This window comes from Dermacentor silvarum, chromosome 6 (genome assembly GCF_013339745.2).
Source record: "Dermacentor silvarum isolate Dsil-2018 chromosome 6, BIME_Dsil_1.4, whole genome shotgun sequence".
Taxonomy (NCBI): Eukaryota; Metazoa; Arthropoda; class Arachnida; order Ixodida; family Ixodidae; genus Dermacentor; species Dermacentor silvarum.
Window position 1 is genome coordinate 108400656 of NC_051159.1, and position 21601 is coordinate 108422256.

Consider the following 21601-nt stretch of genomic DNA (forward strand, 5'->3'; position numbering starts at 1 on the left):
GCTCTAGTGACTGTAAGGGCATCCATACTCTGCAAATAGGCCAGCATTGGCAACTGCAGCAGCACCTTACTTAACACTTAATGCCTCCATGGTCAGTCATCATCATACATTCCAGTACTTTCACTCCCCTTCCCTCTTCCCCAGTACAGAGTGGCAGACTAGAGCACACTAGCTCAGGTCGGTCTCTGTGTCTTTCCTATCAATAAAATCTATCTATCTATCTCCCATGGTCACATAGTCTGCTACACTTTTATGGAACAGAGAGCACACACAGTGTCATCATCATCCATCTCTACTTAGGTATCCGCCGTGTTGTCTGAGTGGCTATGGCATTCCATTGTTAAGCATGAGCTCGTGGGTTTGACACCTGGCAACTGCAACAACATTGTGGTAGGGGTAGGATTCAAAAACACCCATGTACCATATCTTTTGGGTGCACATTAAATAACTCTAGGTGGTCGCAAGTAATCCACAGAACTCCACTCATGCATCCCTTATAGCCCACTGCACAGCTTCAGAATGTTTAATTCCACGATTAAGTTTTTTAATATCGGAACTGTCAACACTATTAATGAATACCATTCGATTTATCCTGTCTTTTTCGCTTGACCTGCAGTAGTACAATCTCAATAGTATACAGTTTCAGCATAGTCTATTAAAATACAAGAAAAGATGAGCTCAGGCAATGATCATAATACGGCCCATTTTATCAGACAGGCGCATGTACTGTCTCCTGCGTGTTTATTTTGTATGTAAACAGTACACTCTGTTCGATACATTTTATATGGTGCTAGCTCTAATGTTGGCAAAAGTTTCCTCCCTGAGATGCTTCCATGCTTTTATTAGCAGTTTCTGAGGAGGCTGTTTTTGGGTTGACCCTATTGGTGTCTGGAATTTCGGGCATTTGTATGGCTGTTACATAAAACGCACACGAATTTGTGTCTTGTGCAATTTTTCAGTTCCTCCAAGGTTCACCAAGAAGCCGAAGAATAAAGTTGCTTATGGGAAAGAGGACATTGAGTTCGAATGTGAAGTGTACGGGAAGCCAGACCCAGTGGTGCAGTGGTATCACAATGGCGAGGCGATCATTCAGAGCGAGTACTTCCAAATTGTCAATGGCAACAGCCTCAGGATATTGGGATTGGTTGATGCAGACAAAGGCATTTACCAGTGCTTCGGCTCTAACCCTGCTGGCAACATACAGACTGCAGTTCAACTAATTGTTTTGGACCCTGGTGAGTTCTCTAGCACATTTTATGCACAAAATACTAAGTATACCCAATTTAAAAATACTATATAGTGCTGTGAAATGTCACTGAATGTGTAATCTGGGCAGCAGAGATCTGGCTGAAGATCTCTTAAAAATACTAAAGACAACATTTGAGGGCCTTGCTGTTTATTGGGCAATAGAAAAAAAGAATGCAACAGTGGTTGTGCTGAAAATTCCACAAAATAATTTTAAATGAAATTTTTCTTAGGCAAGTTCTGATGTCTGCAACGATGTAGAACCTTTGAGAAGCAGTGTATATTTCAGAGGCCATGCACACTTTAATGTAAAGGACATGACCATGCTCATGAAAATGAGAGTGTGAAAATGAGCTTCCATTTTGTAATTAAATCCAGAATTCCTGGTTTAACCATCAATTCCTTGCCCAATGGCCCAATTTTGTTAAATAGAGCATGTTTTTTCTCTCTCTCTCTCTCTCTCTCTCTCCAGAAAGTTTATCTCAACAGTACTAAGTATGCATAAACTTGAGTAAGCATATACTAAATAATTTCGGCATTCAATATACTAGCACTGTACATTGACAGAACACACTGGCTTAATATGTTAGCCTGGCTGAATGTGTTAGCATTTTTAGAATAGCTGCTTTCTATCCAATTGCCAAGCTTAAATTTGAAAAAAAAAATGCATGAAATGTTTTTGGGCTTACTTAAAAAGGAAAAGAAAAGCTGCCTGGCTGGTAGCTGCCATTGTGTCATTGGAAACGAGCTCACAATGTTTGTTTTGTTTTTGTCCCCACCTTTGCTACATTCTGTGCTAAACCATTTCTCTGCTGATTAAAATCTTTCACTTTCTTTTCACCTCAAAACTGTCGGCTCTCTTATGCTTGCTCTCTTATTGCTTTCTTATGCTTACTTCAAATCCTATTTTTTTATCTTTCTCTCTCTCGCTTTTTATCTTGTGCCCTTTATCTATGATACTGCATTTGGCATTAATCAAAACTAAATACTTTAAATCTTCAAATTCTTCATCTGTCATCACTCACATTGTGTTTGTTGCTTCAACTTCATTATTGCGTACGCATGAAAAAAAAAAAAACACGCATCAATCTTTCTTCTTGGCCTTCTGCTTACGCTTGCTAACTCAGAGTCTCCTCGCCCTGCTACCCATGCCACTTTCACTACCCCCTTGCTGGAAACCTCAGGCAATCTGCAGAGGAGCAAAGATGTCCCATCGGCACCACGGGACGTGACAGCACGCCTTGTGTCGACGCGCTTTGCGACACTGTCGTGGAGCGTCCCCGAAAGAGTGGAAGGACACATCTTGGCATACTCCGTTTACTACAGGGAGGAAGGCTCCACACGGTTAGTGTCAACTGTGGTTCACAGCTAGAGCCCTATGTTTGTGCAGTTTGTCACAGACTAGCTGAGGTCATTGTCACCACCACAGCGTACCAGCTTCAATATGTAGGAGTTGTGATCAGTGGCTTTTGTCCATGGCAACATTAAAGCTTGGCCTTGCTGCTGGCAAGTGCTTCCGAATACCAAGTTGATTCTCCCATTGCTGGAGAATGCCATTAAGGGGGACAATGGCTTTTGCAGTTAGGTGAAAGACTGTACATTTTCCTGAACATATAAACTCTCAACAGCGCATGGTAACGTCAGTGGTACTCACTTTGAACACCCATGTTTAGGCTTGGGTGTCTTATGAACTTGTTCTTGCACTTCTAAACAGCATCTTGAAATAAGACAAGCTTCCCAGTCAGTCACCCTCCACTTGAGCTCTGTACAAATCTTTTTTCGACTGCTTCTCCATCATTAGTGCAAATTACTCAATAATGCACTTTTTAGTGCACATTTACTAATCAGTAATTTAAGTCTTGTTGGTCAATGAAAATTAAAAATTGAAGTACTGTTGCTCTATGCTGGAGTTTTATTTCAAATGTTTTGCTAAGTAAACCGTGCAACACTGTCAGCACTACATATTAATATTGTGATTTTTGTGAAGCCAAACGCTACATTGAACCACGAATTATTCATGTGCTGAGTACATCTAGAGCACCTACTCATTCATGTCATGTTGCAGGGAGCGTGTCCTGAACACCACGAGGCAGAGTCTAGAGGAGATCATCATTCAGGGATTGCGACCATCTACGAAGTACTATTTCCGCGTGGTTGCCTACAATGAACACGGACCAGGCGAGAGCTCGCCAGAGCTAGAGGTGGAAACAAACCCTGAAGGTAAGCTGCTGGCAAACTAGATTCTGATGGAGGCAACAGAGGCCTTTGTTGAAAGAATCAAACATTCACAATGTTTGTGCTGTGCACGACGTTTTCGGGGCCTGTCAAGACACCAGTGCTCACCGAGTCTTGAAAGAATGTGGTATTACCCGACTTATCATTTAGGTATCCCCACAAACAGCAATAAAAGCTTTTTCTTGTTGTCGGCGTGTTTTTTATTTGTGTTAATGCTTGACAAATGTAACATGTCATCTTTATTTTAATGCACGAAAAGGAGCGAAACATTTCTTAAAATTTGTAACAGCTAGCTACAATATGAGTAACATTGTGTGAGTCACCCTGGCAACTATTGTTGCCCCTGGAAAGGTTTGATTGGAGCATTGAAATGGTATGTCCTTGCACCCAGAAACAATCATTTCTAAAATTCTTTTGTTAAACATTGCACTCACCTAGAGCTGAAACGTTGTTCTTCATGTTCAACACAACAGCGAAAATTCATGCCCTTAAACCACTTCCACAGCTTCTATTTAAGAAGAACACCATTTCATGAACTGAAAATTAAGCACAGCCATAAAGGATGTGGCAAAGACAGCTTTAAGATTATGTTCTTTTCCCTGTTGGATTTTGTAAATAAAATAGATCAAAACAGAAGGTCACCCGTACCCGCCATGGTGGATTCTTGGCTTGGGTGTTCTGCTGTTGAGGACAAGGTCGTTGGCTCGATTCCTGGCCACCATGGTCACTTTTTGATAGGAGCAGGTGGTCAAAATTAATCTAGAGCTCCCCACCATGGAATCTCTGATAGCCCATGTGCAGCTTCAAGATGTTAAGTTTCATTAATCAATCAGGCAAAACAGGTCCGTAAGCTAATGAATGAGCACAAAAAGTCCAATTCTATTTCTGATTAGTGAACAGCCATCTAAAGTCCACTGCTTGAGTAGATAGTACTCCCAAAATGGTACCATAACACTGTACAACACCCAAATTCTGGTCAATGTGCATAATGAATGAATGTTTAAAAGCAGCCTATGCTAATGTTTTTCTGTTGCATTTCAGTGAGCATTCCTGGGCCACCGCGCAGCTTGAAAGCCATTCCAGTGTCACCCACGGCTATACGTGTCTACTGGGAGGCACCAGAGAGCCGAAAGGAAGTTGTTCAGCACTACCAGCTCTCCTATCAGGAGACTGGTACCACAGAGGACGAGGAGAAGCGGGTTACCACCACGGACACATGGTATCACCTGAGGAACCTGAAGAAGTACACAGAGTACAACATTTGGATCACAGCAGTCAATCAGAATGGCTCGGGCATCAGCTCGGAGGAGACACTTGCACGAACCTTCTCGGATGGTGAGTTTAGGTGACCGTGGTGAAACTAATCAGGCTGCATCAAGGCTTACTACTATACCCTTTATTGATTTTCATTGCAATCTTGCGCAGATGTGTATCTGTATATGTATCTAGAAACTAAGCGAGTGGCATTCATTTAGGTCAAATTTTTATGACTTTAGTTACTTTCTATTATTGAATTATGTGTATATAGGGAAATTATTTTACTTCAAGATGATCTAAAAATAAAGTCATCTATGGCATATAGCCAGATATTTCCCTTTACAGCTGGGTTTCATGGACCCACAGACAAGTCTTTTAAAACTGGCCGTACTAATTAATTTTTAACAACTCAGCAATTAGTTGCTAAATTATCCCATTTTAAGCAAGCTGTTGCAAATTTAAATATAAATTACCAACTCTTCTTGTATTCCATTTGCTTGTGACCCTATTTAAACACATATTGCAAGTTTAAATCAGGTAATGATGGCATGCAGTGCTGTATCCCAGCATGCCAGAGCTGATAGTGACTTATTAGCTAGATCAGCTAAAAGTAAACAAAAACAACCATAGTTAGCAGATGTGTCAATCAGATGAAGTTAGCTGGCTTTGTGCTTTGGACATGTACTTTTGATGCTAACTTTAGGGAGAGTACTTCGTAGCACTACTCATTATCAGAGTCTTTCAGACAGTTTATCTAGGAGGAGGATTAGTAACTTTGACTCTGCCATAGAATCTTATACTATATTGAATTTGGCAGTTAAAACTTTATTAGTAAAATTTCTATGTGTTTATCCTGTTGTTGAAGTTGGCCTTTTATTTTTTTGTACTTGCTTGTGAAACCTATTTTGTGTACTTGTCTGTGAAGCCTGGTTGCAAATGCCTAATCAAGCTGTATGTCATAGGCTTATTTTTTACAAGTCTGCCCAGTAAAAAAAAAATAATAATGTGTTGGTTAATTATGTAACAAACAGTTGCTTATCGACAATTGCTGCATTAAATATGCAGTAATGAAAGTCACACCTGTGTCTGGTGTACTAACCGTAACTATACGAAGAAGTTTATATGAATTAAGTGAAGCTTATAAGTTTCTCCCTTGTTCACAGTGAAGTATGGTCAGTTTTGTTTTTTCTTAAAAAAATTAAAGAAAGAGTTATTATTTATATTAAAGTCAACAGGGATGAAAAGCCAACTTTAATAGACACAATATGGTTGAAATATCAAAATAATTCCTTTTGGTGAAAACTTAGTTTTTGTGGAAGAAACATCTGCTTGGGAATCATGCTAAGCCTTTTGCAACACACTTCTGTTTTGCAGCGCCATCTGACATACCACAAAATGTAACACTTGAAGCAGCCAGCTCCACTGTGAGTAGTTTTTAATCTCATTGATGCTTTTGAGTGTTGTGTGGCATACAGCTTTCAGCTACCATTGACTGAAAATGCAGTGTGATCAGCTTGATGGAAGTAGCGCTACACGCCCTCATTGACACCTGCACTATACCAATGCCTCCTTTAGTAAAGGAGGCATTAGTAAAGGAGGCACAGAACAGATTAGCTAACCACGCTACGCATTGTTGTTTAGAGTAACAGCACTGTTAAAACTAAAAGCATTTTAAAAACTTCAGTAACAGCCTTTTTGTTGAAAATATCATCTTAGAGCTTAGCTTATGCCGCATTTTTTTATTTTGTAATCCTACTGCAGCCTGCCACTAGAGCACTAGACTGTATCTGCTGTGCCCATAGCCTTCTGTGGCTCCAGTGTCAAGTGGTTGTAGTGACAAAGACTGCCAGCTGTAAAGATTAATCTGCAAACTATAGCAATGCAGTGGACAGCTGCATGCTTTGTTCATATTGAAAAGTTTAATGGTAGAGAGCCCCTTCCCCTTTTCAGAAAGGTCACCCAAGAACTCAAGTTGTTTGAGAAATTCTTAGATATTGTAGAAACAGCTAAGCTTTAATATGAAAAGAAAATGATTGACTCACAACAGGTTACTAAGCATGCTTTCTTAACTGCATACATTGTGAGTGCATATATTTATTTTCATTGTGTCTTCTCATCACAGAGCATTATAATTAGGTGGGAACCCCCACCAAAGGAGTCCCAGAATGGCATCATAACAGGCTACAAGATCAGATACAAGCTGAAAGGCAGCCGAAGGGGAGACACCATTACCACTGATGGAAACCGGAGGCTGTACGCCCTGTCTGGTTAGTACACACATCTTCCTGTACGACTGGTTTTTCATGTGTTGTCCGTGGGTGCCCATTGGTCCTTTAGAAATTACAAAGAAAGTGTGCAAAGAGCTCTACAATGTTGCTCATTGTTATAATTGATGTTCCAGTTGAAACTTGCAGCACTTCGTACTGCGGGCAGCTGTCAAGTGGAACATCAAAGCATTTCACCACAGATTCTCAGGACATATTTCCCGAAACTGGTGCTAAGCACAGGATTTCTGCTAAACGGTCATTAGTTACTGCTGAACTTCAAGCCTACACTTGGGGCATGTTCTAAAGGAATTAATTACAAAGTTAATTAGTGATTTTTCTTTTAGTGTCTGCTTCAAGGAATCCAGCTGTTGTGAGAGAGTTGCGATATCTACCTCAGATCTTTAATAAGTCTGTTTCCATTATTATGGATAAACCAGCTTATATCAATCAATTTCGTCCGTGTCAGAAGTTCTAGGATATTCAGTTTTGAAAATGTTTGTTTTTACTGTGCAGTTACAGTTATAATTGTAATTTTCAATCGTTGGCAATTTCGGTTAACATATCGAGGGCCAAAATAAAAATTCTGCTCCCTGCAGTCACTAGAAATGTGACTTTTATTTGTAAATGCAGCAGATTTCATACATATCAACTCGGCATCAGCCAAGCGAGGTAATTTTTAACGTGATAGCGTTAAGAGCCCTGTGTCGCAGAAAATCCGGCGTCGGCATTCGTGGCAGAAAAAATCATTCCCAGCCACCCCGACCGCGCAGGCCCTCCGCGTGGTTCAGGGTTTTGGTGAACAAAAATTGAGTTTCTCACAGTGAAATCCGTCAGAAATATGGTAAAGTATGACTTAACCACAACCTACAGACATGGTAGCGTTGGATTGTAATTTGAATGTATGAGAAAACATAATTCTCTTACGAGGAAACTCAAACACAAACCCCTTTTCCAGCAGTTCTACCATAGCAACACGACACGCTCGGATAATTTACTTGCGAAAATGCTATCCAGATGGTGCTCGCATCCTCGGCAGGTCAAATTGGGTCTTCGCCTGCCTAATGCGTTCTGGACATGTGCGCGTGTCGGGGCAATGGCAAACAATTAATAAAATAAAAAAAAAAAGGTGCTAGGGCCTTCACATTTTAATATGACATTATTGCCCCTGGAAGAATGTCTTCCCAGCAGTGCACTTCTCTTTAAAAGTGAAGCTGACTTTAAGGGGATCGGTGTAAGCTTGGTCTTTGTAAGCTGGATTTCCCATGTTCTGTGTTGCGGTGAAACCCATTGAAACAAAAATGTGATGCGAATGGGGCCCAATAATGATATAGCGTTCCACTCTTAAAGGCGAAGCTTAAGCGTCCTCCAATTTTTTTGCATTCCCCATGAATATTGGTAGGGCGGGTGAGCCAAAGCTTTTTAATTAAACATGATGTCAATACCCTTATTGGTGGCATTCTAACCACCTTTGCAGTTCATCGTAGACTTTGAGTGACATACAAAGTGTGTTTTTTTGTGTTCTAATCAGTTTAGTCAACACAATACTGATACTGTGTGCAAGGACAACAGAGCAGCAGTGTAGCTAACTGGTGGTAGTGTATAACAGTAGAAGCGAACAACAGCGACCTAGCACAATCTTGTAACTTTCACCAGCATTGTACTTAGCAGGAAACAGAAAATTTTGTGGTTATAACTTTTTGGAATTGTTTCTTGTCTAACTGTATAATTCATTCCTTTTCTTGTACTGCCAGCTGTTGAGATGTTTATTTGCCAGCAGTGGCCATACGGTTTCTTGTGACACTGCATTAGATTCAAGCACATGAAGCCAACAGATAATGAAGCCAAGGAAAGCAATGGGGAAGTTATTTCTATTTCTTAATTGAAATGTAGTAATGATAAGCTAAAGGATATTGGTAGTGCAATGCATGCATAACGCGGAGGTTGTGGGTTCGTCTCCCATCAGCGGCAAGTTGTTTTCTCTTCCACTTTTGTTTCCCTTCAACTTATCATTACTACACTTCAATTAACTTCCCCAATGCTTTTCTTGGCGGTCGGTTTTATATGGTTGTAACTACCAGAAATTGCCTGCCTTGGTTCCCCTTTCTTCAGTCATTAGATTCACTCACATGAGGTGGAACAGTTATTTTTTTAATTTTGACTCAGGTTATACCCTCAGAAGAAAGCTTAACTGCAAAATTCTTGCTTCTTTTCTTTCTTTTACTTTATTATCCTGACTTTTCTTTCCTCCTTCTTAGGACTGGAGAAAGGCGCCCAGTACAGTGTGAAAATTGCAGCCCTATCTGTGAATGGTACAGGACCAGCCACGGATTGGATGACAGTGGAGACATATCAAAATGATCTTGATGGTAAGTCTGGCAAGCAATAAGGGGCCACCTAATGCTATGACCTAAACATGTACAGTGTAAAATCTGATTCCAGTGGCCTTAATTGCCATGCTATGTCGTGTCTAGCTAAAAGAATGCCTAGTGGTCAAATGGTCAAGATGGGTGCACTCAATTTAAGACAAAGTTTAAAAAGCTCTGTTGCTACCATTGATAGGACCAGGTTTAATATTTCACTGAATTCAATATACTATACAATATACTTGAAATTTGTTGAAGTGAGGCAGAGCTTCACTGAATTCTTTGGAAGACTGATAGAACTCTTCAACTCTTTAATCATAGTCACCTCTTTTGAGGAATGCAAATTAAAAAAAAAATAAAGTGCGTGGCTATGCAATGCAGTCATGTACACACATGACTGCATTGCTTGCAGAAACATTGAAACACCTCTTTCAACATGAGGGCTCTGTTCTTGAGGCGGAGTATTGTTTGTTACAATTGTCAGTAATGAATAGTACATTATGTAGACCTTTTATGCTTTTCCTTGTGTGAGCGATGATATATCAAGGTTTGTCTAGTTCATGCGTGATCCTGGCTCCTTATAAGCCCAGTGGCCTATGCAGCCTTTAGTGTTTTTGGCTACTCTAGTACAGTACTCAGCATGAAAGTAGTTTGTGGAGAACACATTAATCTTAATCTACTATAAGTTACGTATAATAAGCGCTTTGTACCAGTGAACAATCTTTCTGGATTCAACTAGGCTATCAGCAACTACTACCACCGAGTTGTCTGAAGTAAAGAATTGCAAATTGCGGTTGTGCCAGGGAAACAAGTTGAGGAGCAAATACTTAAGTTACTGTAGTTCTCCCAGTCAAAAAAAAAACTATTGACTCCAATTAGCTTTTCCAATGGGAATCAACAGGGACCAATAGGAACCAATTGGAAAATGCTTACTTCCAGCCAGTTTGGGTCAGAGGAGAAACCAATTGGAGTTGCCAATTGAAATGAACTGGACCCAATTGGAACCGATTGAAAAATCCATAGTTCCAACTAGTTACGATGGAGTCAAAGTGAAACCAGTTGAGTCTGATTGGACTTGCCAATTGGAATCAACTGGGCCCATGGGAAAATCATTACCTCCAATTGGTTACGATTGAGTCAGGGATACTAATTCAGTCCAATTGGAATTGCCAGTTGGAACCAGCTAGGCCCATCTTACATTTCCAACTGAGTCTAATTGGACTACCAATAGGAATAAACTAGCTGGAACGTAACCAACTGGGAAATCATACTTTCAGTTTATGAACCCATTCAAGGAAACTGGAATGAGTTATAGTTATATATGCATGCAGTACTAAGGCTATAGCAAACCTGTTTCTGACAGCTGGAATCCTATTTAGGTTTGCTTTGTGGTGTATATATGTGTATTGGTATTGCCCATTGGTGCATTTGGTCATTCCAACCAATTGCGCCTCCGTTCATCACGTAAAACGTGGTAAAACGGCCAGAACACTTGCGCTTGCATTTACCCGAATAACGGACATGCTAAACTCTATTGTGGCAATCCTTCGACGTGAAGTGAGGGCCGCAAACGCGTACCGACAGTACGATGCGCTGCAGCCACTCCACTCGTCTGCTGCCTTGTAGTGGGGCACGATGTTGCAGCTTGACATGTCGACGATCGTTATGTTTGCAGCCCACAATGCAACAAGGGCGAACCATGGTGCTCGCGAAAAGAAAGAATGAGACCAACAATGACCGCGTAACTTTTGTCAACACGGAGCATGTTTTAACACAAGCAGACGACACTCCCATTGCGTAGAATTGGTCACCCCAACAAAAACCAAGTGGTCACATTCCAGTTGGTTCAATTCAATTCAATTCATTTTATTGATAAGTAAATTAGTACATAGACAGTAGTATGTAGGTCCAGTTATGTACTAATTTACGGTTGGAAATTTTCCAATTGCTACCAATTGGAAGTTTCTCAATTGGAGTCAATTGCTTTTTTTGACAGGGCTGTGAAACTTGGAAAGTAGAGGCAAGCAGTAATTTCACTTAGCCTGAAGGCTACCTACGATGCTCTCTGCTAATTAATAAAGCAAGCCACAAATTAAGTTTTCTTGATTGTGGAACTTAATTTGCTATACATAGCAAGAAGATGGAAGTTTCTAAGCACACTGACCCAGCCTGCTGCTGCATAATGTCTTTCTTGCAGAGTCCCGAGTACCCGATCAGCCAAGTGGACTGCGAGCGAAGCCAACATCGACAAGCATCTTTGTTAGTTGGGCACCTCCTCGAAATCAGGACATCATGATCCGTGGCTACACCATTGGCTGGGGCATAGGTCTGCCTGATGTCTATACCAAGGTTCTCAATGGAAAGCAGCGCTACTACACCATTGAAAACTTGCGTGAGTTCTTTTTTGTGTGTGTGTGTGTGTCATTAGAGAAGACATTTCATTTCAGCCTGCAACATTCACACCATCAAGTTAGAGCAGCACATCGTGGTTGCTGCCGATCATAAGAGATCAATGTACGTTTCTGACCTGAAGCTTAGGTGAAACCAATTCAAACCAGTCGAAAGAAGGACCAATTGTGTCTTATCACACTGTTGGTTTTATCACACCATGTTTGATGTTTGCCATTACCATATATGTCTCAGCCAACGAAAATTTCCATTTTATCTTGCTTTTTCTCTCTTTTTTTCTTTCTTTATTAATTGAAATAGTTGTTGCTGAGGTAGTGCAAAAGTCTCTAAAAGAAGTGTTATTTTTACAGGTGTTGAATTAGCTCTGAACCTCAGCTACAGTAAGAAGCAAAGGTTCACGCTTAAGAAAGCACTTATTCAACTTGAAAACCGAAATTGGCATTTGTGTTAACTATTGATTCATACTCACTTAATGCTGTGTGCAGTATTGGCTGAGGAAAAATGTATGTCTGATGTGTGACTCTCATTTAGTTCCCAGAGAAAGACTGCTTTATGTTTTCTGTTTAGAATTTGTTGTTTTTGGTGCAATAGTGTACTCCAGCATTGTCAATTAAGATCAGGCAAGAGGCGTTGATGTGTGAAACACTATCTCAGAATAAGAAATACTCTCAGAATTTTAATAAATGCACCTAAATCTTATTCTTCCATCTTTTCAGAACCTTCCAATGAATATGTGATCAGTGTAAGAGCATTCAACCAGATTGGCGATGGCCAGCCTATATATGAAACTGTCAAGACACTCATTGAATCAAGTAAGTAGTATAGTATAGCATGAAATTTTGATTTTTTTTTGTCTACACATCTCTCATTATTTTTTAAATCTTTTGCCTTGTATGTCAGTCTCAATAGCTGAGTGCTTTGCTGTTCTCATGCAGTAGTTGATGCGCGCTCAGCGTAAACACTGAAGTGCCCTACACCTTTCCTTAAAAGTATGTGGCACACTCTGCATGTTGACTCATAGCAGCTTGGTGGGCCTCATATTGCACCCTGAACACAGCAAAGCTTTCAGTGGCAAGGCTGAGGGTCATTCTTACTTTTCCGAGTTTTGGATGCACTTGGATGCAATGGGAGGCTCACTACGTAGGTTTTGGATGAAAATGTAAAGTTGGTGTGCAAGCTTTACGGCCCTGCAGGATCTGAGAGAAAAAGAACTTAATATTCTCGCAACTTTGGCACACATCCTGGTATTTGGATTTTATGCCAACAACACAGTGTTGTGTAGTTTCACTGGCTGCAGCCACAAATGGTGGGAAATCCAATGTTTTCTCAGGTCCTGCGGGAAGCTTTTAATGCCAAGTGAACATGTAAAATGGGTTCATTTCTGGCTCTTTAGCTCAATTGTGTGCATACAATTTTAATCTCACTCTTAAAGAAAATGTTGCTGGCTTTATTCTTAATGAGGCAGGAAAACAGTGGCAAAAAAATAAGTGCAGCACACACTTACTTACTTACGATGTTTTTTTTTTTTCGTATTGTGTGTATTCTTTCTATAGTTTTGTTCTTTCGATCAATCAGTTTAGCAACGACCTTACCATTTATTGCATTTTGTAACTGCCCTGGCACAAGGCATGAGTTCTTTTGCTTGCTTTGCGTTATCTCATCTCTTGATGCCATCTTTCTGTGTTCCCTTCCAGCCCCAGAGCCTCTGGTTCCAATGTTGCCACCTGTAGGCCTAAAGGCTATTGTGCTGTCACCTAACACTGTTGTGCTGTTCTGGAGTGACAGCACACTTGCCAGCAGCCAGGTGATCACGGACAACCGATTTTACACTGTGCGCTACAAGGGCCACGGACAGCCCAAGTACCGCTACTTCAACTCCACAAACCTCAACTGCATGATCGATGACCTGCGGCCAAACACGCTCTACGAATTCGCTGTGAAGGTCGTCAAGGGTCGCCGGGAAAGTGCCTATAGTATGGACGTCCTCAATACTACACAGGAAGCAGGTAAGCCTCAATATTCCCCTAAAATGTGCTGGTGCAGTTTTTGATCAATAAACAAGTACTTTTGCTGGTAGCCGAAACTCAGGATATATTGAACACGAATGTAATGAAGTATTGAATATACCCAAGTTAAATCTGAAGTTTGGCTGTTCATGCTCTATTTCGATCAGTATTCTACTGCTATAATGAAACTGAATATGCAAGATCCGGGACGATGTTGGTCACATTAAAGCAAATGTCTTTTTGCTGGCTGCTGAAAAATGTGTCTTCTGGTAGCAAAACATGTTTAGGCTGGCATGATTTCACTGGAGCTTGTAATTATCTGTAGTTCATCTCAGCAATTACGTGCAGTACAGCGAAAGCTGTGGGTCGCGTCAGCCAACCAGGAATGAGAACCAGAAGAAAGACTGCGTTGTTTGCCTCTGATTTCCATTCGCGCATTGCCAACTGTACAGAAGTTTCACGGAATGATGTAATTGCACACAATGGGCGAGCCCTCCTTTCTCCCCTGGAATACGCAGCCGACTCTTGTTGCTCATTGGCTGACATGAGCCCAAGCCATTGCGGCACAGTGCAGATTTGGTGAGACGTTGAGATAAGCTGGAGTTGTCACAAGTCTTACTGAATTTCTACCTACTGATGCAACCGCACTTTTTTGCATGGTGGTGCAAGGGCACAAAAGTAGCAATTCCGACCGTATACAGAGCAGCATTGTGTTGCTATTTTCAGCGCCTTCAAGTCCACCCCGAGACCTCACCGTTGTTCCAAGCGAGGATGCTGCAACAACTGTAAACCTTCATTGGCAGCCTCCAAAGCAGCAGAATGGCATGATTACAGGTATGAGCATGTTATCCAGCAAGTGCTACAGTTAAACCTGGATATAACGAAATTGACAAATTCCCGAAAAACTTCTTATAAAGAGGATTTCGTTATATGCAGGTTCGGCACAAAAATTTGAAAAACAAACGCTTACCGTATTTACTCGTTTCTTACCGCTTACCAATGGCGTCGTATAAGGCCCTTTATAGTCCGACGTCATCGGCACGCGGGCCAGCGTCGTTTGCGGCCAGTCACGTTACGCCGGTTGCGCTGCGCCAGACGCATGCGCTGTCGGCTGTTATCTTCAGAGCATGCGCAGAACGATCCCAAGCCCGCGCACCGCTTTGAACGGCTGTCTGCGACCGTCGGCGAAGTGGCGTGGGCACCTTTATTTCTTCACGCGAAATGGCATTGTGGGTCGGCGCGACCAACGCGTGAATGGGTCAGGAGCCAATTCGGCGCCGGGCCGGTAGGGGCGCGTCGGAAGCCGCCGGTAATGTTGGCTGCACCGGTGCTGACGTAGCGTGCGCGCGCACTCGTGTTACGGCGGACTATAAACGGCCCTTATATAGCGTCAGGTTAGTGAAGTAAAGTGCAGAGACTTGCGCAGTAAGCAAAGAGTAGCGCTGCCAGCGTGTTGAAAAAAAAAAGAACTTTTTTTTCTTCGGCAACATCAACTGGAAAAGGAGAGTGCCGGCTTGGCGGGCTAGGCCAGCTGCAGCAAGTGGCGGGATCAGGTTTGAATGAAGGCAGGGGGAAAGATCACGCCTGCAGCGGCAGTATCGCCGGGTCGAGGGATGCAGGCCTGCCTTGCACACGCTCGCATGCACGCACACATGCCCTCTCTCTCACCTCGCAGTCGCCGTCAATTCGAGCGCGCCAAACGCGACGCCGCCGCTTCGTATTCCGTCGCGGCGGAGAAGGTGCTTCCGGTTGCTGCTCGCGCAAAAATGACAATTATGGGCGAATTCTCTAGGTTGTCGGTGGGGAGAATTCGTTATTTCGAGGGGGTCTCCCGCTGCCACTTCGTTACGTAGAGGTCTCAAATACATGTGCTTCTATGGAGTAACGGCGGGGAATAGAAAAACTTCGTTATATCCAGGAATTCGTTATATGGAGGTTCATCATAAGCAGGTTGAACTGTATTACAGCTGACATTGTGTCACTTTTATGACTGGTACTGCATCTACGACAGCGTGTGCTCTCTGTTGCGACAGCAAGACATAAATGCTAAAATCAGCCTTCACTTAGTCTCATCTCTCTTTGAGGACAAAATATTGGCGACGTGTTGTCCTCATTATTGAGATCAGCCGTCTGTTCTAACGCTGCCAGGTCTAACGAAATACGCCACTGTTGCTGCAAAAGTGCTTTGATTTCTATATTTTCAGATGGCTCCACAGCATTTTGCATTTTGACCATTTCAGTGAGACCACCTCAGTGAGACCATTTTGCAAAGGTCTCACTGACGGCATGCGTATAGCGTGGCTGCAGCCACTTTGTATGCATCTACATAAACAGTTGAAACACTATACTAGAACTGTCAAGTGCTTAATATGGAAAACCATAAAATGGAGCAGCCTTCCTAGACTTGACAGTCCTTATAGATTGTCAATTTCTTAAATTTCGGCTGGGTTCTTGGCCATCCTGGCAGCATTCTGAAGGAGGCAGTATGCCAAAATGGTCATGTATTTAGATTAAGGTGCATGGTAAAGAATTCCGGCTAGTCTGAATTGATCCAGAGCCCCTTACTATGGCATCCTTAATTGCCCATCGGGCAGGTTCGGAGATGCTAACCCCAACAATTATTTTTTTTCTTTACTTTATACATTTACACAGGGCCTTTTGTATTTTGTTTCTTTCCTGGGCAGGTTACTTTATCCTGTACACAGCTGACAACACACAGAAAGACAGAGACTGGGTCGTCGAAACTGTAGTCGGAGACCGCATGACTGCTGTGATCAGAGGCCTCACCACAGACACCACCTACCACTTCAAGATCCAGGCCCGCAACAGCAAGGGCTACGGGCCGCTCTCATCCGAGGTGGTCTACCACACAGGCAAGAGTATGTTGCACTACCCTCCGTGGGTGCTGCTCCTGCGAGACTTGTTTTCCACTGTCACGCTGTGCCTGTGGCAATGCACTTTGTCTTTTGCATGGCTGGAAGTGCTCAACTCTTGGTTGTTAATTGTGCCATGAAACGTGCCCTTTTATTTGACTGTTTTATCGTAGAGACACGTGACAGAAGTTTCACTATTTTTTTATGGTCACAATCTTTGCCGTTAGGGTTTAAAGCAGTCATAAAGCCAATTTTTTTTATTACCACCTCACATTAATGCAAAACTGTGTAGGTTGTATAAAATACGCAGGAGAAAACTATTTTGCTTTTGTGCCAGTCAGAAACCTGCTTGTTATGGCCACAACTTGTCGATAATATGTGCTCAGTAACAGTCACAAAACTACTTTTCTTTATTTATCTCTACTTATCCTGATAGGTAAAAATGCTTAGGTTGTATATTTAAAATATACATTTTCCTTGCTTAAATTATGAAACCTGAAATTTTAGTGGAGACATTTGTCTGCTTAAGGAAGCTAGGTAGCTCACAAGAAGTGTTGCCTTTGCTTAGAATTAATTGGCAGTAGCACAGCTTTGTACCGCTGAAAACAACAAAATTATTGTGCCAAATTGAGCATCTATCCTCTTTGTCACTAAGCATGAGGTATGTCTTTTTTATACTTTTATCATATTTATTAAGGAATATGAATAATAGTGTGATGATATTGTAGGCTTCTTTACACTCCAGTCTGTAAGATAAGATGGCAGATAATGCTTATTGAATGTGGCTTTTTATTTATTTTATATTTTCTGTAACTGCATGAAAATCACACAACACACCTTTGCTAGGAAGAAAAAATTCAGACTTTGCAAATGTTGCATTCAAGAGGATGAAAAGTCATTATAATGGCTACATTTATTTGTAAGTACAAAAGATTGTCCAGTAGCATCTTCTGTTCAAACAGTTAAAATTTAAGTCTGACAAATGCAGTACTTGAAGCACTAAATTTCTACACCAACTACATTTCCGGAAATGTCATTTACCTGCACAGCAGCCAATTGGTATTGCTAGAATATATTTGTGTCCTGCATTTCTCATAGTTCTCTCACCAATAGCATTAAATACTAGAAAATCCTGGCACGAATCATGTGCAGTTATTGTCGATATGTTTTAGTGTATGTTCACTTTTAAGTGGCTACACTTGATATTTATCAGGTTATGGAGCTAAATGTTGCACTCAAGGGAACTAATTGAAGACTTCTTAATATACATTTCGATACGTCATTTTTTGCATCTATTCATAATCGGTAAACTTAGATCGTTATTGTGTGAGATTGACAGAACGAATAACATGTCTTAGCTGTGTAAAGCGATGCATTTTGTTCAAATCAAAGCAGCATTTCTTTTTCATTGTAACTCGCATCAGAATAGCATACATGTCAGTATGCTGTCAGTGATCCATTAGTATGCCAATGTCGATTAGCTTTTTGACTCTGCCTCTGGTTGCTGTAATATTGCTCCCTAATTTCTTCTACATATTATTAATGCTTTAAAGGACCTGCAAAACTGTCTGTAGTGGTACTTATCATTAAAACATGGTACCTTTCTTCACTAACTATTCAAAATGAAATATTGCTTTCATAAGATTGTTTATGGTTTTTCTCACATTAGAGTTGATCACCTATGGTAAGAGCTACAGTGAAAGAATGAAGTTCTAAAGGCATTCACCAGCATGTTATAGTTTTTATCACAAAATGTGATGCTTGTGGCTGTTTATGACTAAGCTATATACACTTTACAGTGATAAAAATGAAAAAATGAAGACTTGTGATGTAAACTAAATAGTCTGCGATATGAGCTAGAGAACCAAAGTTAAGCATTTTGTACATGCCTAAGATGCGCTTCTGTCATTAATAATTTCCTAATAAAATCTCATGTGTACTGCACTTTAGACTGAAAATATGTTTTCTCCATTCCACACTACCTAAAATAAAGCATGTTTTTCTCAGTGCCTTCTACTTTGTTTTCTTTGGTTTCTTCTTCTTGCATGCTAAGAGTATGCATGTGTGTCAGTGTGTGTGTGTGTGCGTATGTGCTGCTTTCTCGTTGCTTTGTTTTAATTTTATGGATTGTTTGTTCTGTTGGCGATATTTAGGTTTAGAGCTTGCTTCTGGAGCTACTATCAACGGTAAGTGAATGTCCAAAATGCATGGCATGAACGTTGGCTGAGACGTGTTTGTTACATTGTTCTTGCTTTTATTTTTTTTTTATAATTTCACCTGAATCACCCACATACTACCTTATGTACAGTGTGCACGTCAAGCTGTGGTATTATGGCATGTACATGTGCAGATGCATACTGTATATGCATTAGTGATGCGACTTTAAGCACCCAATTGATTCTAATGACCTCTTTCTTTTGGCAACCTTACATCAGGAAATGTAGTGTCCATGAATTCAAAATATATTTGAGCAAGTAACATCTAAACTAGAACGGAGCCAGAAGTTGATACAAAAAGTTGGTTAGTATAAAAATGGAATCAAGCAGTCTTCAACAAATGGATTGCACCCACACTTGTGAAAATAGAGCACCTAACTTTACTACCTTGTGGCCATATATAGGGTAGTCAGAGTGACTAGTTTTTGAGTGTGCATGGAGAAATGGAAAAGAAGAAGAAAGCACCTGACAGTTTACTACCATAGGTGCAGCCATGGTCAATCTCCTATCACTTATCTAGCTCTTGGTCAATGTGATTGCCAGGCCTATTGCCTATTCTTTCAAGAACGAGGTGTGCAATCGATTGCCAGCGATGACAAAAGCCTCCTTGATTGAAGCAGTTTGTCACAGACCCGTGAACGAGGCACAGACGCTGGACCAAATTCCAAAGCTGACTTATCAGCTTCCGAAAATAATTCCACGTAAGCAAGGACAATTAAGAATGGGCCCTCTGGTGCGCCAGCGAATGCCGATTGCTGTCCAAAGACCGAGTCAGAGCCCAGAGTTGTCAAAACACAACAAAATATATTCTTCACTCAAGGCAGTTACACACACACACAGACTTGCACACTTAGGCTAAACACAACACAATACAAATCAGATGGGTATTAACAAACACAAGAAAATAATTCATGACAAGCACTAAGAGTCCAACAAGTAAATTACAAAATGAATAGGAACACTAAGTGTCCAATCGTATTCACCGTGCTGGTCCTGGAGTCAGACGATCTCGGCGTAGCTCGGGGCAAATCTCGAAGAAGGAACTTCTTCCGGAAATACAGACGCTCGGTGAGCTCGTCGACTAGCTTGCCGGGGAATCCCCTTCTTCTGCAGATGCTCGGTCTTCACGTTACCTCACTTCACCGGTGCGGACTGAACTCCCTGATGATTCTCGCACGGCGGTTATATAGCTTCCACAGGCGTTCTCGAACTTTCCTATCGGAGTCGTGATCTCGTAGCATGGCCAAAGCTTGGGAATCTTCTCGTCTTTTCTCGTACCTTCGACCGCCGCTGTCGAAGCATTGTCAAGGGGGGGTGATGACTCATGCCGTTGGATCACGCTCATGCATCACGCTCATGCATCACGCTCATGCTGTAGTTATCTCTCTCGACTCGCCGGGTGAGAAGCTGTCTCGGCACGTGCATGTGCTCTCTCTCTCTCTGGTTACAGTCGCTTCGTCGATGCTCTTCTAGACGTCTAGGCGCTGTTTGTCGCGTCAGCTGTTTGAGGCATATGCGCTCTCCCCCTTGGTTGAAGTTGCCGTGGGGCCGGCGTGTTCTTTCGCTGGCTTGCGTGACAAGCGGCGCGCACTTTGATTAAGCGCTCTTTTGTGACACAGTTGAAAGCACTCCAGTCCACTATTCATTATTTGCCTTCAGCCACGGCAAAATCAGTCACTTATTTCGATGTCAAGTATGCGGATGCTGAATGGCATCCGCATAGATTGATCTTTCAATGGCAAAGATTGACAGAAGCTTACAACCTGGCCGCTACAATTATTGAAGAAATGGTTTGCATGCTCTTTCCAGTACTACTAATTGTGGAATGCTGGAATTGGCTAAAATGGAGTGTTAATATCTGCAACTGTTAGCATGCAGCTGCAGACCCTCAGCCGCCTTTGAAGAGATTTGTGGTTAGAAAAAGAAGAGGTGCTTAAGTTTGCATGAATATGGTAGTTTATTAGTAGCAACATAGAATATGGTAGTTATTAGTAGCAAGCTTTACAAGCTTGCAAAGCTTGTAAAGCTTGATGGGGGTGAAATGCGAAAACACCCGTGTACTTAGATTTAGGTGCACGTTAAAGAACACCAGGTGGTCCAAATTTCCGGAGTCCCCCACTACGGCGTGCCTCATAGTCAGATTGTGGTTTTGGCATGTTAAGCCCCATAATTTAATTTTTTTTTGTAAAGCTTGCAAAGCTTTGCTATTTGTAGCTACTGTTACCACAAAACCTTTATAGAAGCTACTGGGTTTGTTGTATTGTTAATTTGTCTAAAATTGTGAAGATGACATTAGTGTTGGCTTTATGTCTCCATGTAGGTGGTGGGATCTCGAACAACGTTCTCTACATTGCAATAGCATCAGGCTTCACAGTCATCCTACTTATCCTTATTGTAATTTGCTACATGATGTGCCGACGACGGCAGGGGTACATCGGTCCAGTGAATAGTAAGACGTAAGTATCTCTACGCTTTAAGCTAAACTTTCTTTGTACATGTGTGCTTTGTGGTAAGGAGCAAAGACAGTGGAGATGATAGCTAACACTGATAGCTTATTATATGTTAACAAAGATGACAGTGAAATATTTATAAGCATAGGATATAAATTCTTGTTAAAGGGATACGGACACGAAATCTGAAAATTTTACGGAAATGCTGAAAATGAATCCTCAGTGTGTGGTTACACCGAAAAGAAGTAGTCACTTAGCTAATTTTTGAGCCGATGGCTTT

General features: G+C 41.5%; 1 protein-coding gene across 3 annotated transcripts in view; it reads left to right on the forward strand.

Moving 5' to 3' along the window:
* LOC119455825 (neogenin) overlaps positions 1 to 21601 on the forward strand; it is a 303156-nt gene that overhangs the window by 264953 nt on the left and 16602 nt on the right. For 2 of the 3 annotated variants that reach the window (XM_037717303.2, XM_037717306.2), the window contains exons 7-20: positions 960 to 1235; positions 2373 to 2589; positions 3311 to 3465; positions 4522 to 4815; positions 6112 to 6161; positions 6860 to 7004; positions 9260 to 9370; positions 11565 to 11759; positions 12493 to 12588; positions 13471 to 13782; positions 14509 to 14616; positions 16467 to 16661; positions 18809 to 18841; positions 21192 to 21327. In XM_037717303.2, coding sequence (XP_037573231.1) covers positions 960 to 1235; positions 2373 to 2589; positions 3311 to 3465; positions 4522 to 4815; positions 6112 to 6161; positions 6860 to 7004; positions 9260 to 9370; positions 11565 to 11759; positions 12493 to 12588; positions 13471 to 13782; positions 14509 to 14616; positions 16467 to 16661; positions 18809 to 18841; positions 21192 to 21327 — 2323 coding nt within the window. The remainder of the gene's footprint in view (positions 1 to 959; positions 1236 to 2372; positions 2590 to 3310; positions 3466 to 4521; positions 4816 to 6111; positions 6162 to 6859; positions 7005 to 9259; positions 9371 to 11564; positions 11760 to 12492; positions 12589 to 13470; positions 13783 to 14508; positions 14617 to 16466; positions 16662 to 18808; positions 18842 to 21191; positions 21328 to 21601) is intronic. The other variant, XM_037717305.2, reaches the window with a different exon arrangement.